This window comes from Dermochelys coriacea, chromosome 13 (genome assembly GCF_009764565.3).
Source record: "Dermochelys coriacea isolate rDerCor1 chromosome 13, rDerCor1.pri.v4, whole genome shotgun sequence".
Classification (NCBI taxonomy): Eukaryota; Metazoa; Chordata; order Testudines; family Dermochelyidae; genus Dermochelys; species Dermochelys coriacea.
The window spans coordinates 35371410-35388263 of NC_050080.1; the positions used below are offsets into that span (position 1 = coordinate 35371410).

Sequence of the window (16854 nt, forward strand, 5' to 3'; positions counted from 1 at the left end):
CTTAGTAAGTAATCTAGATAGATATGTGTTAGATTCTGATTCCTTTAAATGGCTGAGAAAATAAGCTGTGCTGAATGGAATGGATATTCCTGTTTTTGTGTCTTTTTGTAATTTAAGGTTTTGCCTAAAGGGATTCTCTGTGTTTTGAATCTGATTACCCTGTAAGGTATTTACCATCCTGATTTTACAGAGGTGATTCTTTTTTACTTTTTCTTCTATTAAAATTCTTTTTAAGAATCTGAATGCTTTTTTTCATTGTTCTTAAGATCCAAGGGTTTGGGTCTGTGTTCACCTATGCAAATTGGTGAGGATTTTTATCAAACTTTCCCCAGGAAAGGGGGTGTAAGATTTGGGAGGATTTTGGGGGGAAAGACGTTTTCAAACGGACTCTTTCCCAGTAACCGGTGTTAGACGTTTGGTGGTGGCAGTGGAAGTCCAAGGGCAAAAGGTAAAATAGTTTGTACCTTGGGGAAGTTTTAACCTAAGCTGGTAAAAATAAGCTTAGGAGGTTTTCATGCAGGTCCCCACATCTGTACCCTAGAGTTCAGAGTGGAGAAGGAACCTTGAGAGGCACTAACCCTGCTGCCATTTGAAAGCGAACAGTGAAATGGTCTTGGGCTGGTTTATAAATCCGGGAAAGGTGCTGGGAGCTGCGGATGAGCCAGCACACTGCCTGGTGGAAAGGTGTCATTGTCCAAGCGCTCTCCAGCTGGGCTCCAGCATGCTTAAACAGCCAACAAATGCATCAGACATTAAATGGGGACCCATTTTCTGCCTTTGGGAGACTGTTTTACATTTGGGCTGAGACTTGGGGGAAAGCGAGTGGGGCAAAATAGCTAGCGAGCGGGTGCATCTGGGGACAGCTAGGTGGATTGATTAGCAGATCAATGCAAGAGCCATGGTGTGATGCTGGCAGACCAGGTGGCAGCTCATGCCAAGGCCTCACTGACCCCTGGCAAATGCATGGTTGGCACCCAGGCTGGCTCACTGGCATTAGCCGTGTTAAAATAGATATTACATTTCTAAGGTTGCGTTCAGTGTTTGGCCCTTTATGAAACACTTGGGAGCTGCTCCCTGCATTCATCTCATGCACACCGGCTGCATCCTGCGTTATGTCCCAGTGTTTGCTCTGTAACTACAGATGTGTCTGCTAGGAAAGTGGACAGCCCCCCAGACAGGAGAGAAGGAACACAAAGAGTGAGCTGCTAGTTCACCACAAGAGGCATCAGCATGTGCCCGGCAAAAGAAGACCCATAGACCCCAGATGAACCATCATGGGACACCAGTGGGTGGAAGATGTGGTTGATTCTTTTCCCCAGCCCCTTGAAGAGGGACCTGCACAGATGCTCGAGCTCTGCAGGAAGGGCGTAAAACTTCCTGTCAAGAAGAAATTGTCATCACTTTGCTGCTTGGAGAGGGCCAGGGATCTCCAGGCTGCTTAGCCAGTGTTAGCTCTAAAGGACGTTACAGCTGCTCCTGTTACTGTCTGGACCCACAGACGTACTCGTGTGTGTGTGTACTTGTTACCTGCTTTAACCTGCAAATCACTTGCTAGTTCTTTCCCTCGTTAATAAATCTTTAGTTAGTTAATTACAGGGTTAGCTGCAGGAATTGGTTTGGGGTGAGGTCTGCAGTGCACTCGACATCGGATCAGGTACTGGCACTGGATCTTGTGTGATTTTTTTTTTTTTTTTTTTTTTTTGGTACAATGGACCAGCTCTCGCAAAGGGATGTCGGGATACCCTGGGGCACCCAAGGGGCTGGCCTGGGCTCTCTCCATGGTAAGGTATGAAGAGTTCACACATGACTGGTGAAATCGAGTTCTAGGACCTACCACCAGTTTGGGGGTTGTGCCATCTGTCCTGAGGCTGGTGCCCCAAAGCCCTCAAATTCCCCCTCCTCTCCCTGCCCATCCCAGCCCCTGGGGCCGCACTCACAGAGCCTGTGCCAGTGGATCTGTTCGGCTCAACGTCAGTAATGTACTAGGAGAAGCCAGAACTCCCAAGGGAGCCCCCAAACTCCCAGCCTGCTCTTGCTGGTCCTGCTCACTGCTGGAATGGAGCCTCCTCCTAGCCATCCCAGGGATTAGCTCTGTGAGGCTGATGCCCCTTCCTGTGGTCACACGTATCTTACCGCTGTGGATGCTCTGTGCCTTGGCCACCCAGCCAGGTCCCTCTGCGCTGCCATTTTCCATGCAGCGTCCTTCCAAATCTCTTCTGTGGGAGGGGCATCCGGCCAGCCTCACACCCAGTGCCTTGACCCGGTCATTCCTGCAGCAACCCCGCTCACTGCCCACCGGTGCCCCTTAGTGGTAGGCCTCCCCTGGGCCTCTGCAACATGCAGCCAAGGTCTGCTCAGTCCCCAACCTTGCTGCTTCCCAAAAACTCTCTTCTTCCTCCCTCCAGGCCAGACCCCCCGGGTCCCCCACGCTCCCAGGGTTCCCTCCTGCCCTCTCTACTACGCAGAGGGTGACCGCCAACTTTCTCCTAGCAGCCTTTACTGCTGCCAGCTCCCTAGCTTTAGACTAGCCCCACCCACCCCTGCTCAGCTGTGCCTTCCCCTAATTAGGGCTTTTCCTTCCACCCTGAATTGTCCCAGTTTGTTGCCTGGCACACCTCTGTGCTCTCACAGCCGGCATAGGGAGCGCACCCCATCACACCGGCCTCCTATGTAATCCCGGAAGATGGGAAACCCACCTGAGCATCTCTGCTCTAAACCAGAGCCCTGGAACCAGGTTTCACATGGCCCCCATAGCGTGCCCAAGCCACTGGGTGCCCAAGGGAATCTCTCCCTGCCCGCTGAGGCTTAGCTGGCGCCGAACTCCAGGGGAGGGCTCGTGGCTGAGATCCCCAAGCAGCCTGGCAGTCGGGGTTTTAGAGGCCCCTTGCTAGTCCCATCCCGGATGCCCCACTGCCACGCCCCTGGGCCAATCGACCCACTGGCTGATGCACCGGCCCCTTCTGCCCCATCTTGGCTCGGCGCCACTCAGTCTAATATTTTTCCAGCTAGGCTGACGCCCAGGGGAGGTTATTAGTGGAGCTAATGAGCTCCCTTCTTCCCTCTGCCCCCGATGGATGCTAACGAGCCAGCTTTCTTAATCAGCCCCTGGTGGGCACTGAGGCAGAGCTAATTGGCAGGCCCATTCCCACCAGGACCCTAAAGCCCTTCCAGAGGTCATTAATGCCAGGAAAGATTGCTCTGCCTGCAGGCCCCGGAGACACATGTGAGGGACCTATATCAGATCCACAGCTCCACTGCAGAGCAAGGGGGCCAGTCATGGTGCGGTCCCAGATTGGGCCACCCTCATAGGATGGCTGGGCCTGGGGTCAGGCACAGTGGGGCACAGAGAGGGAGTGGAGCAGCCAGTGGCTCCTGGGCCTCTTTGACTCTCTTGGTTCTGGGAAACAAACCCAGTCACCTGAGAAAGGGACTGAAATTCTGCCGACACTGGGGGCTGGGCATGGTGCCCCCACTGCCTTTGGAGACCCTTCAGGCCAGGGGTTTCAGAGCACAGCTCGAACCAGGCCCGTAAGGAATTGGAGAGACCAGCTGGAGCCCTCTTGTGAGGACAGCTTGTCCCTCATCTGCTACTACAGTGGGTTGGTGCCTTCCCCTGACTTGGCTAGCACTCTCCCAGAGGGGCCAAGGGAACCGATCCAGGCAGGCGGTTCCCCAGCGCGATAGGCTTGGCTACATCGTGACAGCCCCATCCAAACACACAAGCAACCAGCGTTGGCTGATGCTTTATCATGCCAAGCTCTCCTCAGCACCCGCCAGCCCTCTCCCCACGACTGTCTCTCTTCCGCCTACTCGGCCAAGGTCATTGTCCCCAGGAGCAGGTGCATAGCCAGGATGCAACCCCAGGGGATAGCCACCCCCCACCCCCACCCCAGGGACAGGCCCGGCCAGAACGGGGCTGGCCAAGGGGCCTGGGTCAGCCCTGGTTTGGTTTCCATCCAGGACTCCTTTAGTAAGGCAAGGGAAAATCCGTGAGGGGTTCAGGACCAGATCCACTGGGCTCCGCAGGGCAGGATTGGAGGGCCCAGAAGCTACATGATGTGGGTCCACTGGGCAAAGAGTACCAAAAGCACCAGGGGTTTCCAGTCAGGCCCCTCTGACGTAGGTGCTCCGCTGAGCTGGAGAGAGGGCCGCTGGGTCCATGCACTGAGAGAGGATGTGCATGGGGTGGGTCAGAGGAGATGAGAGGGGTTCAGATACTCACAGACATGGCGGACTGGAAGGGACCTTGCACAGTATCTAGTCCAGCCCCTGCACTGAGGCAGGGCCAAGTGACCCTAGACCAGCCCTGATGGTGGTATGTCCAACCCAGTCTGCCACACAATGCTCCCATTAAACCAGCCATGACTCCTGTCACAACTCTTGTCCAGACTGGGAGTGGCCCAAGGAATTCAGATACTCAGAGGGGAGGGCTAAAGGGGTTCACAGAGGGATGGATGGACAGGTATCTCGGGGGACAGAGATGGGGGACGTCATGTTACAGCTGATTGGCGATAGGGCCTTCCCCCCACCAGCCCGGATTCTGTAGGACCCCACCCAGAGGGTTTCACCCATCAGTAGCCAAGGGGGCAGACGGCCCAGCACTGTGGCAACTGGCACTAATCGGCCAAAGACTCAACCCCTCCCTCCAGCATACAGTGGTGGAGGGTCGCTGTGGAGTGAGGGAAAGACAGGAAGGGATGTAGAAATAGATCACACCCCTCACAAGCCAAGCCCCGTCCCTACAAGACAACACATCAGCCTGCCCCAAAATGCTTTCAAAGAAACTCAGCCGTGAGACCCCCTTGTTCCCTCATTGCTGTATTGTTAGCAAGGCGCAGCCGTAGAGAGGTCCTATGATAAAATGCAGCAGGGCAGGGAGGGGCAGAGCCGCCTGGTGTGGAGGGGAGCCAAACCCCCAGTTCACTGGGGACTCCCCATTTCTGTGGCAGCTCTCAATCATCCCAGCTGCAAACTGAGCATTGGTAACAAAACACATCACTGCAGAAGAACCAGAATGGTCCAATGTGGGAATGTGAAGAGGGGGCTGGCTCCTGCCTGCACCAAACATGGCCTGGTGCCTGGACAGGGTTGGGCAGCCATCCCCGCCTCCTCGGCACTGAGCCGAGGGTTGGTCCCTTCCCAGCTGTGAGAAAGGGTGTTCGGATAACACCCCCAAGACGTTCCCTCACCTGTAAGCAGGCGGCACAAGCTCATGAACTGCCCAGGGGATTTAAGAGTGGTGTTCGCCATATCTCAGCCCATGCGGCCGGATGCAGGGTCTTTTGTGGGGTCAGGGGCCAGGTGACGCTCCCCAGTAGTACCAGCAATCGAGGCAGGTGCTTTCGGGTGGAGCATCCCTTGAGGGGGGCATTAGTGGGGGTTGGAGCTGAGACATGGGCTTCGGCGGGTGTCCCATGGTCTGCGGGACTCCAGCAGCCGCGCCGTGAGCACCACAGGACGCCAGGCTCGGACGCTCCCCCACGGGGGAAGGGATGGGATCAGGGGCTGCCTGAGGGGGACTCTGGGCTGGGATCAGCGTACATGGGAGCTGGGAGCAGCAGCCACAAAACTCAAGAGTGGGGAGCAGGCTGGCAGAGCAAGCCGTGGGGGAGGGGGCAGAGCAGCAGTTTGCAGTGGAGGCAGGTGTCAGGGGAGGGGCCCCTCCCCCAGCCGGCTACACCAAGCCATTGCCCTTCATGCGCTCCAGCAGCACGGAGACCAGGTGCTCCAGCTTGAGAGCAGCCTGGTGCCCCGCCTCCAGCACCTCAGCATGGTTGGCCTTCTCCTGGGTCCCGTACTCCAGCACTGACTTGTTGGTGATCAGAGAGAAGCCGAAGACGCGCAGACCACAGTGCCGGGCCACAAGCACCTCGGGCACTGTGCTCATCCCTGGGGGAAGAGCCTGTGTCAGTCTGCAGGGAGCGACAGAGAGCCGGTGATGCCCGGCCCCCGCCCCGCAGCTGCTTGCCCTTCCCGTTCCCTCCTAAGCTGTTTGCCTCTTTCCCTCCCTCTCCTCCCTCCTATCCCTTCCTTCGCTGCCTCCCTCCCCGTTCCCTCCTCTGCCCCATTCCCTCCCTTCTTTCCCTCCCTTCCTGTTCCCTATGCTGCCCCATTCCTTCCAGTCCCTCCCTCCCCGTTCCTTCCTCTGCCCCATTCCCTTCCTTCCCTCCCTCCCTCCCTGTTCCCTCCTCTGCCCCATTCCTTCCTTCCTGTCCCTCCCCATTCCCTCCTCCCCTCCAGCGCCCTCCCTCGGCTCACCTACAGCGTCGGCGCCCAGCTGCTGCAGGAAGCGGCACTCAGCGATGGTCTCGTAGTTGGGCCCCCCCACGGTGCAGTAGACACCCTCGTGCAGGCTGGGGCCATAGCCCAGCTCCCTGCCCACTGCCAGCGCCAGGCCCCGTAGCTGCTCGTCGTAGGAGTCCGACATGGCGGGGAAGCGGGGCCCGAATCTACGCAGGTAGGGAAGGGGAGAGAGCTCGTGGGGGGAAAGGAGATGGAGGCGCACCCCCATCCCTTCCCAGAGCAGGGAATGGCCCTGGGGTCCCTTGTGCTGGGCTCTGGTCAGGACTCAGAGTCCTGTCCCCGCCCAGGGGTGCCCACCCGTTTCCCGGGCTTTACATTGCTGCCACTACTGGCCGTGGCAAGGGAGGAGCTGTAGGAAAATACTGGGGGTAGGGGCAGCAGGGAGGGAGGGCACTGGGTGCCCAGGGCAGCAGGAGGGGGCTGGGTGTCTGGCAGGGCAGGGCATCAGGGGGGCAGAGCAGTGGGGGGGCAGGGACAGGAGGTGCAGGGTGCCCGGGGGGGGGGGGGACAGCTCCTACCTCTCATCGCAGGGGCCGCTCAGCGGGTTGGTGCCTGCCAGGCCAGGCATGTTGATGTGGTCCCGGATCACCATGATGTCACCCACCTGATACCCAGGGTTGAGGCCACCAGCCGCGTTGGTGACGATCAGGGTCTCTGCGCCCAGCAGGTGGAAGATCCGCACCGGGAACGTCACCTGGGGGCAGGGGGAGAGGCAGGCAGGGATGGGGGTGGGGTGGCCACCTCCAAAATGGGGGGGTGAAGGGAGAGGGGCATCCAATGCCAGACGCTACCCAGCTACGGTACCCCAATACAGCTCTGCTGGTGCCCCTCACCCCCAAACTGCAGCCCCCCTCCTCTCCCCTTTCCCCATGTCCCTCATTCCTGAATCGCAGCCCCCGTGTCCCTCACCCCCAACCCGCAGCACCCCTTCCCTCCCCCCATGCCCCTCACTCCCAACCCGCAGCTCCCCTCACTCCTGAACCACAGCCCCTCCATGTCCCTCACTCCTGAACTGCAGCTTCCTTTCCCTCCCCCATGCCCCTCACTTCTGAACCACAGCCCCCTGTGTCCCTCAAGGCCGGCCTTAAGGAAAATGGCGCCTTAGGTGAATTTATATTTTGGTGCCCCATGAGTTTAAGGATGTAGTACTTTCACTACAGGGTGTTGGGGAGTGGAGCTGTAGTGAAAACTCTTAGGGTTTTTTTGCGGATAACTTAGAAATTAGCTGTTGATTTCACTGTACACACACAAATCCACAAATATTTCCATCAGTAATAAATAATTTATTTACAAATAGGGAAAGCAAGAAAAATGCTGCTTGAAAACTTGTTAGAGTCAAAATTCAGTGATCTAAACCTCTGAATTGGGCTTGTTACAAATGGACTAGTGAAGGAATAGTTAAATCAACAAATCCTTTCTGGTTTTCGGATAGTTATTTTGTATATTTTGACATTAGTGTTTTTTGCTGTTTTGTTGTAGTCATGTTGGCATCTGGATATGAGAGCCACAAGGTGGGTGAGGTAACATCTTTAATGGGACTGACTTTGGTTGGTAAAAGAGACAAGCTTTCAAACCCCACAGAGCTCTTCTCCAGGTCTGTGAAGCTCAAAAGGGCTTCTCTCTTTCACCAACCAAAGTTGGTCCAAACAAAGATATTACCTCAGCCACCTTGTCTCTCTGTGTTTTAACAGCTTTAAAGCCTGAACTCTTTGAATCTCAGCTTCTACTGTTATTAAAAAGTTATCTGACCTGCCCCCCATAATTTCCCACAACTGTGAAAAGTACAAACTATAAAAAGACAAAAAAGCTTAAAAATAAAGTTTATATTACACATCAACGTTATAAAAAAATAAAAAGTGCATTCTACCAAGCCTATTTATAAGCCAGAGCAGCAGAATTGAAATGTGTGTGGGCGGGGGGGAGGGGAGAAATGGGAAATGCTTATGCCCAAATACATTTGTTAGTCTCTAAGGTGCCACAAGGACTAACAAATTTATTTGCACATAAGCTTTCATGGGCTATAACCCACTTCCTCATACGCATGGAGTGAAAAATACAGTAGGCAGGTATAAATATACAGCACATGAAAAGATGGGAGTTGCCTTACCAAATGCGGGGTCAGTACTAACGAGGCCAATTCAATTACGGTGGATGTGGCCCATTCCCAACAGTTGACAAGAAGGTGCGAGTATCAACAGAGGGAAAATTATTTTTTGTAGTGATCCAGCCACTCCCAGTCTACAAGCTGTCAGGAACAGTATCCCCGATAATGTTACGGCAAACCTGGTGGCTGAGCTTTGTGACTTTGTCCTCACCCAGAACCATTTCAGATTTGGGAATGATTTATACCTTCAAGTCAGTGACACTGCGATGGGTACCCGCATGGCCCCATAGTATGCCAACATTTTTATGGCTGACTTAGAACAACGCTTCCTCAGCTCTAGTCCCCTAGCTCCCCTACTCTATTTGCACTACACTGATGATATCATCATCATATGGACCCACAGGAAGGAGGCCCTTGAGGAATTCCAACAGGATTTCTACAATTTCCATCCCACCACCAACCTCAGCCTGGACCAGTCCACACAGGAGATTCACTTCCTGGACACTACAGTGCAAATAAGCGATGGTCACACAAACACCACCCTATACCGGAAACCTACTGACCGCTATTCCTACCTACATGCCTCTAGCTTTCATCCAAACCACATCACATGATCCATTGTCTACAGTCAAGCCCTAAGATACTACCGCATTTGCTCCAATCCCTCAGACAGAGACAAACACCTACAGGATCTCTATCAAGCGTTCTTAAAACTACAATACCTACCTGGGAAAGTGCGGAAACAGATTGACAGAGTCAGAAGAGTCACCTACTACAGAACAGGCCCAATAAAGAAAGTAACAGAACACCACTAGACATCACCTACAGCCCCCAACTAAAACCTCTCCAATGTATCATCAAGGATCTACAACCTATTCTGAAGGACGATCCCTCACTCTCACAGACCTTGGTAGACAGGCCAGTCCTCACTTACAGACACCCCCCAACCTAAAGCAAATACTCACCAGCAACTATACGCCCCACAACAGAAACACTAACCCAGGAATCAATCCATGCAACAGACTCTGTTGCCAGCTCTGTCCGCATATCTATTCAAGGGACCATCACAGGACCTAACCACATCAGCCACACGATCAGGGGCTCATTCACCTGCACATCTACCAATGTGATATATGTCATCATGTGCCAGCAATGCCCTTCTGCCATGTACATTGGCCAAACCAGACAGTCTCTACGTAAAAGAATAAATGGGCACAAATCAGACGTCAAGAATTATAACATTCAAAAACCAGTAGGAGAGCACAATCTCCCTGGACACTTAATAATAGACTTAAAAGTAGCCATTCTTCAACAAAAACTTCTAAAACAGACTTCAATGAGAAACTGTAGAACTGGAATTAAATTTGCAAACTTGACACTATCAAATTAGGCCTGAATAAAGACTGGGAGTGGCTGGGTCACTACAAAAAATAGTTTTCCCTCTGTTGATATTCACCCCTTCTTGTCAACTGTTGGGAATGGGCGACATCCACCTTGATTGCACTGGTCTCGTTAGCACTGACCCCCCCCCACTTGGTAAAGCAACTCCAATCTTTTCATATGCTGTATATTTATACCTGCTTACTGTATTTTCCACTCCATGCATCTAATGAAGTGGGTTTTAGCCCACAAAAGCTTATGCCCAAATAAATTTGTTAGTCTCTAAGGTGCCACAAGGACGCTCACCGTTTTTTCTGATTCAGACTAAGGATATGTCTACACTACCCACGTTACGCAGCAGTGCTGCCACGCTGTGCCGTGGGCAGTACAGACACGCTTTATCGCAGGAGTGCGATGGTAGCTTTATCACCAGGAGCGTAACTCCCGGCAATAAAGCATTGTCTATACTGGTGCTTTTCAGTGCTAATACTTTTCACACCCCTGAATGACAAAAGTTTTATCGCTGAAAGTGGCAGTGTAGACACCGCCTTACACGGCTACCCCTCTGAAACCTATCCCCACTAGAGTTCTCTCTCAGCTTAAGGGCCTGATTGAAAATCACAACCACCACACAGGCTTCAGAGTGGTAGCTGTGTTAGTCTGTATCAGCAAAACAATGAGGAGTCCTTGTGACACCTTAGAGACTAACAAATTTATTTGGACATAAGCTTTTGTGGGCTATCACACATTATCCTTAATTCCATCCTCACACTAACAGCAGGAACCCGTGACTTTCAGAGGATGAATTAGGTTTGCAGGATATGGGATTAAGATGGGAGTAAAGAAAGGAGTTTCCTTATTCTTAATCTTGATGCAGCCTAGAAATGTACCAAACATTGTGCCCAACAGTTTAGACCAGGCTCTGCCCCAAGGAATTTCAGTATACTGTTAAGTACAACTTGTAGTGGAAACAGAAACTGTTGAAAAAAGAAAGCCTGAGGGTATGGGTAAGCAATCAGGGATTGAATGAAAGGTAAATGGGTTTCAAGGAGGTCACAGCAGGCAGGCAGATACTACCCACTGTGACTCCCATACCCACTCCTGTTCAGATTGGGGGTGTGGGAGGAGACACATGGGGGAGTTGATCTCAGTGTCACACTCATTTATCTCCTATGCACCCGCCTGCCTGACTCTGGGGTGGCAGCAGCCTCCCTGGGACCAAGAAAGTGAAGATTCTGAGCCAGGGGAGCAGGGAGGACAGGACCTTCAGCTGCTGATGGGGGGGCACAATTTAAAGGTGCCCCCCATCAGCTGGAGTGTCATACAGCGCCCTCCCCAGGCAGCCCAGCCCTCCCCCTTGCCCTCAGGTCCCCTATGGGAAAGCAGCTGTTCCCTCCTCCCTCCCATACCTAACCTCTCCCTGCAAAGTTGAAGCAGCAGCCCTTCCTCCCTACTGCTCCCAGGTGCCTCCAGCAAGCAGGGGAGAGAGAGGGAGAGATCAGCAGACAAATCCTGGCAGAAAACTGGGGAGGAGGGGTAACATGACCCAGTGCATGTCCCCCCATGTGTCAGCTCTCTGCAAGGAAGGGATGGGATGGAAGCAGGCAGGCTGCAGCAGCACCCCTCCTGGTGCTCACTGTGTGGAGTTAAATATGCGCTCCAGTCCTGTTGGCAGTGCCAGGGGAAAGAGCAAGCCCTTCCTTGGACAAGTGGAACTCTTAGTGGGGAAGGGGAAGAGAAGGGGGGTGGACCCGGACCTGCTCTACACTAAAGCACAACCAGAGAGCTGGGCTGCTGCAAACCCCCAGTCAGCCGGCGCACACAGAGACAAGCTGCACACACACTCCTCCTTCAACACTGTCCCCCCACCCCCGACATCAGGTCAGGACCCAGCACAGCCTGCCCCATGGTGTCTACAGGGGGCCCCAGGAGAGTGCCAGGAGAGTGGGGGGACCCTACCGGACACCCACCCCTGCTGCTGCTCCTCTGGGTGAGTGAGTGCTTCAAGCTGCAGCTTGGATGTGTGTGTTTTTCTCTCCCCCCCCCGCCCGCCGACCCTAGCTGGGCTGGCAGTAGGACTTCCCCTCCTTAAGCCCAGCTGGCTGGCCACAGGTAAAGTCACAAGGGACCTATCAAATGCGCCCCCATCAGCACCGTCGCCTTGAGCAGCTGCCCTTATCGCCTTGGTCAAAGACCAGCCCTCACTCCCGAACCGCAGCTCCCCTCCCCTCCTCCCATGCCCCATAATCCCGAACCACAGCCCCCCTCCCATACCCCCATGCCCCTCAGTCCTGAAACACAGCCCCCGTGTCCCTTACTGCCAACCCGCAGCTCCTCACTCCTGAAACACAGCCCCCCTCCCGAACCCCCATGCCCCTCACTCCTGAATCGCAGCCCCCCGTGTCCCTCACTGCTGACCCGCAGCTCCCCTCCCACCATGCCCCTCACTCCCAAATTGCAACCCCCTCCCCTCCCCCCTGACTCCCAAACCACAGACCCCCCCATTCCCCTGTGCCCCTCACTACCGACCCACAGCCCCCTGCTAGCCCAGCCCTGGGCTCCCCCCACACCACCTTCCCCTCAAGGAGCCACTCACCTTCCACAGCGGGTAGCCCTCATACATGTGGAACCGGCCCTTCATCACCACGCAGCTTACCCCCGCCAGCATCCCGAACACCAGCTTCCCAGCATGGCCTGCCACTGCCAGAGACGGAAAAGGGTTTAACGCCAGCCCCAGGGCATCTGTGTAAGTGTAGGTCCTGCCTCGCCTCTGCACCCCCTGCCCCTCACACTCTGCACCCCCTCACCCGCTGCACCCCCGCCCCCACCACTCGCCCTCTGCACCCTCCTGTCCCTCGCCTCATATTGCCCATTATACAGTATAGCGGCCCTTTCCCATCCCCCACCCTCTTCTGCCCCTAGTGCCCATTGTACAATATAGCCACCCCCCGCCGGGTACCTGTGCTCTGGGGGAAGTTGGGAATGTCCGTGTAGTTAAAAACCACTGGATCCTTCACCAGGTCAGCCAGGCCCCCAAGGCCAGAGCCACAGATAATGGCCAAGCTAGGCCGGTGCTTGGTGTGATCCAGCAGCCATTTGGCTGTTTCCTTGTGCTGCTCATACGTGTACCTGCTGGGGGAGAGAGACGCAAGAGAGTTAAACCGAGTCATGTGCTTACACAGCAGGGCCAAACCCTTCCAGCAGGGGGCACAGGGATACATACACACACACACACACACACACACACACACACACACAGAGCAAGTCCGATCCCCTCCAGCAGGGGGTGCAGGGACACCCACACATTCACTCACACACATATATATATACACACACAGCAGGGTTGATCACCTCCAGCAGGAGTGCAGCCACACACACACACACACACACATAGAGAAGGGCTGAATCCCTCCAGCAGGGGGTGTAAGGACACACACGCACACACACACACAAACAGCAGGGCCGATCCCCTCCAGCAGGGGGTGCAAGGACACGGGGGGACACACACACACTCATGCAGCTCCCAGCCCATCTCAGCGGCCTGGCAGGGGCTGACACGGGCAGGAGGGCGGTGCAGAGCTGCAGGGGTACAAGGGGCTGGAGCCAGGCTGGGCCCCAGGGAGAACGCCAGGGTGGGAGCGGTGGCCATGGCAGGGCAGGACGGAATTGCAGAGCAAGGGGAAGAGAGGGGCTAGGGGATGGGCGAGGTGCCAACCCCAGGGAGGCCAGGGTGAGGGCAGGGACCTCTGAGCTACCAGGCTCCTGGGCTGGTCCTGCAGGGAGCTGACTGCTCTTCGTCCCTAGGAGAAGGGCCCCAGTCTGGCAGGACACGGCACTTTACCAGCACCATCCACCCTGCGTGGGCTAGCGGGGAAATCTCCCCCCCACCCCAGCTTTGCCAGTGCCCCTCACTCCAAACCTGCAGCCCCCACTAGCCCGGGAGATAGCCTGGGCCTGATCTCCTGTCACTGGAGGCTTGAGAAGGGTGCTGGGGGTAGGCAGCCTGCAGAGTCAGGCAGGCTGGCCTGTGATTGCTCCCTGGCCTGTTGATCGTTAACTAAGGGGTATGTGGGGAGGGGCAGGGAGTGGGGTCAGCCCAGGCCACTGAAGGGGAAGTGGCTACCCCAGGGGCCGTTACTCCGCAGGACCCGGACCCGGCGCTAGCAGGGCACCACCTGGGCGGTGGTTTCCCAGAATAGAGAGACGTCTCTGCTCCGATTCCTGCCAGTCCCCCTCCTACTCCCCCCCAATTGAGTCACACACTGGGTTTTGGAGGGAAATGTGCCGAGCTGGCTGTTTGGGTCAGGTGGCTTTGACTCATCCGGATGCTGGGGGAGCCTGGAGGCGCCATAAACATGAGAATCTGGTCTTAGCAAGGGGTAGAATAGCAGGCGCCGTGGGTCAGGACTGAGGGGCACCAGTAAACTCTCCTTGCAGCTGCCAGGGGCTGGATCAGAGCCAGCACCCCCTGGACTGGAACAGCCCTATGCCCCATTCCCCCCCCCCGCCCATGCCAGCAGGGCATAAAGGGGTCAGGGAGAGTCTCACATTCCCTGCAGGAGCAGACGGCCCCTCACCCATTACGAATGGGTCAGAACTAGCCCTACTGCAGCAGGCTGGGGTCACTATGCAGGGCTCCGCACAGCTAGGGACCCTGGGCTGCAGGGGGGTACAGCAGGGGGCGCTGAGCAACGGGGGGATATAGCAGGGGGCACAGCAAGGGTGCTGGGCTGGGGGGTGCAGCAGGGGGAGTACAGCGGGGGTGCTGGGCAGCAGGGGGGCACAGCAGGAGGCGTTGGGCTGTGAGAGCGCAGCAGAGGGCACTGGGCTGGGGGGGGCGCAGCAGGGGACACAGCAAGGGGGTGGGCTGCGGGGAGGGCACAGCAGGGGGCACTGGGCTGGGGGCGCTCTCCCCAGGTAGACCATTTGCCCTAGAGCAGTGGTTCTCAAACTTTTTTTACTGGTGACCCCTTTCCCTTAGGAAGCCTCCGAGTGCGACCCAGCTTATAAATTAAAAACACTTTTTTATATATTTCACACCATTATAAATGCAGGAGGCAAAGCAGGGTTTGGGGTGGAGGTTGACAGCTGGCGACCCCCCCCCATGTAAACACCTCACGACCCCCTGAGGGGTCCCGACCCCCAGTTTGAGAACCCCTGCACTAGAGGATCACCTCAGCCCCTCCCTGGGGTCTTGGTCTCAGTGCCAGGGCTAATTAAGGCTCCCCCAGACTGCCCAGCACCCCCCCACACCTCTCAGGGCATCAGTGACAGAGATCCCAGGCGACCTGGCTCCCCCCGCTGTAACCACTAGACCGCACTCCCCTCCCATCACTGGGGATGGGACCCAGGAGTCCTAGTTCCAGCCCTTCCGGAGAGGATCCAGGAGTCCGCCCCTCCCCCCGCGCACACCTGCGCTCCTCCGACGTTGCCGGCTCCATGGCGGGTCCAGGCGATGCTGAGCCGGGCGCGGCCGGTCCCGGGTGACTCCGACTGCTTCGCCCCGCCCCCAGCCCGGCCCCGCTCCGGCTCCGGCTCCGGCTCCGGGAGAGAGCCCAGCAGCCGGGGAGACCCCCGCACCCAGTCCCCCAGCACCGGGGAGAGACCCCCATTTTATCCCCCCATTCTAGCCCCTCAGCGCCAGAGACATCCCCCTTTGCAGCCCTCCAGCATCGGGGGAGACCCCCCTCATACTGCCCCACCATTCCCAGCCCCTCAGTGCCCAGAGGAGACCCCCCCTTCCATCACCCAGCATCGGGGGAGACCCCATAATTCCTAGCCCCCCAGCACTATGGGGAGACCCCCCCATTCCCATTCCCAGCCCCCCGACGCCAGAGACACCCCCTTTTCAGCCCCCCTACTCCCAGCTCCCCAGCGCCAGACACCCCCCAATCCAGCCCCCTCCTCCCAATCCCCCGACGCCAGAGACACCCCCAATCCAGCCCCCCTACTCCCAGCTCCCCAGCGCCAGACACCCCCCAATCCAGCCCCCTCCTCCCAATCCCCCGACGCCAGAGACACCCCCAATCCAGCCCCCCTACTCCCAGTCCCCCAGCGCCAGACACCCCCCAATCCAGCCCCCTCCTCCCAATCCCCCGACGCCAGAGACACCCCCAATCCAGCCCCCTACTCCCAGTCCCCCAGCGCCAGACACCCCCCAATCCAGCCCCCTCCTCCCAATCCCCCGACGCCAGAGACACCCCCAATCCAGCCCCCCTCCTCCCAGCTCCCCAGCGCCAGACACCCCCCAATCCAGCCCCCTCCTCCCAATCCCCCGACGCCACAGACACCCCCAATCCAGCCCCCCTACTCCCAGCCCCCCAGCGCCAGACACCCCCAATCCAGCCCCCTCCTCCCAATCCCCCGACGCCAGACACCCCCAATCCAGCCCCCCTACTCCCAGTCCCCCAGCGCCAGACACCCCCAATCCAGCCCCCCTACTCCCAGCCCCCCAGCGCCAGACACCCCCAATCCAGCCCCCTCCTCCCCTCCCCGCAGCAGCGGACACACCCCTTCCCAGCCCCCCGGCGTCGGGGAGTGACCAGACCTCCCTTTATTCGGGGCTTTCTCGTCTACATGTAACCGTAACACCCGCCCCCGATTGTTCACCCTCTCCCAGCGCCCCCCGCCCCCCGCCTCGCATGCCACCGGCGCGGGGGGGCTCGGGGCCACAGGCTCCCCAGGAAGTAAAAGGCGGCCTTTTACGGGGGGACGGGAAATCCCCGGGCGGGGCTGGGGCCAAGGCTGAGGGCTCGGGAGAGGGGGCCAGGGATGGCCCCGCCCCCCGCGCGCTCAGTCCCGCCCCATAGGCGGAGTTCCCCCTTCCTCCGACAAGGAGGCGGGGGTTGCGGAGGGCGGGGCTATAAGGAAGGCCGTTGCCGGGCAGTGGGAAGGGCCATCGCTGGGAGTGGGTACGGCCAACGGGATGAGGCCCGGCTAGACTGACATGGGAAACAGCCAACGAGGCGCACTGCGCCTGGAAGGCGGGAGCGGAGCAGCCGGGGCTGGGCTTGGTGGGTCGGGCGAGTTCGACGCTAGCCAATGGGCGGGGGCCGGAGAGGTCGCGC

At 57.2% G+C, this 16854-nt stretch overlaps 1 protein-coding gene across 2 annotated transcripts; it reads right to left on the bottom strand.

Moving 5' to 3' along the window:
• Positions 1 to 4802: 4802 nt before the first annotated feature.
• On the bottom strand, positions 4803 to 15328 carry LOC119841921 (purine nucleoside phosphorylase). 2 transcript variants are annotated; one of them, XM_038369735.2, is made up of 6 exons: positions 15200 to 15328; positions 12747 to 12919; positions 12384 to 12487; positions 6822 to 6997; positions 6259 to 6449; positions 4803 to 5889 (listed from the first exon to the last, which is right to left on the bottom strand). In XM_038369735.2, exons 1-6 carry the CDS (start codon positions 15226 to 15228, stop codon positions 5675 to 5677), a joined length of 888 nt encoding a protein of 295 aa, XP_038225663.2. In that variant the 5' UTR covers positions 15229 to 15328; the 3' UTR covers positions 4803 to 5674. The 2 variants fall into 2 exon arrangements, with proteins under 2 accessions (XP_038225663.2, XP_038225661.2); XM_038369733.2 differs by having other exon boundaries at positions 12747 to 12916; positions 15200 to 15321.
• Positions 15329 to 16854: the final 1526 nt, after the last annotated feature.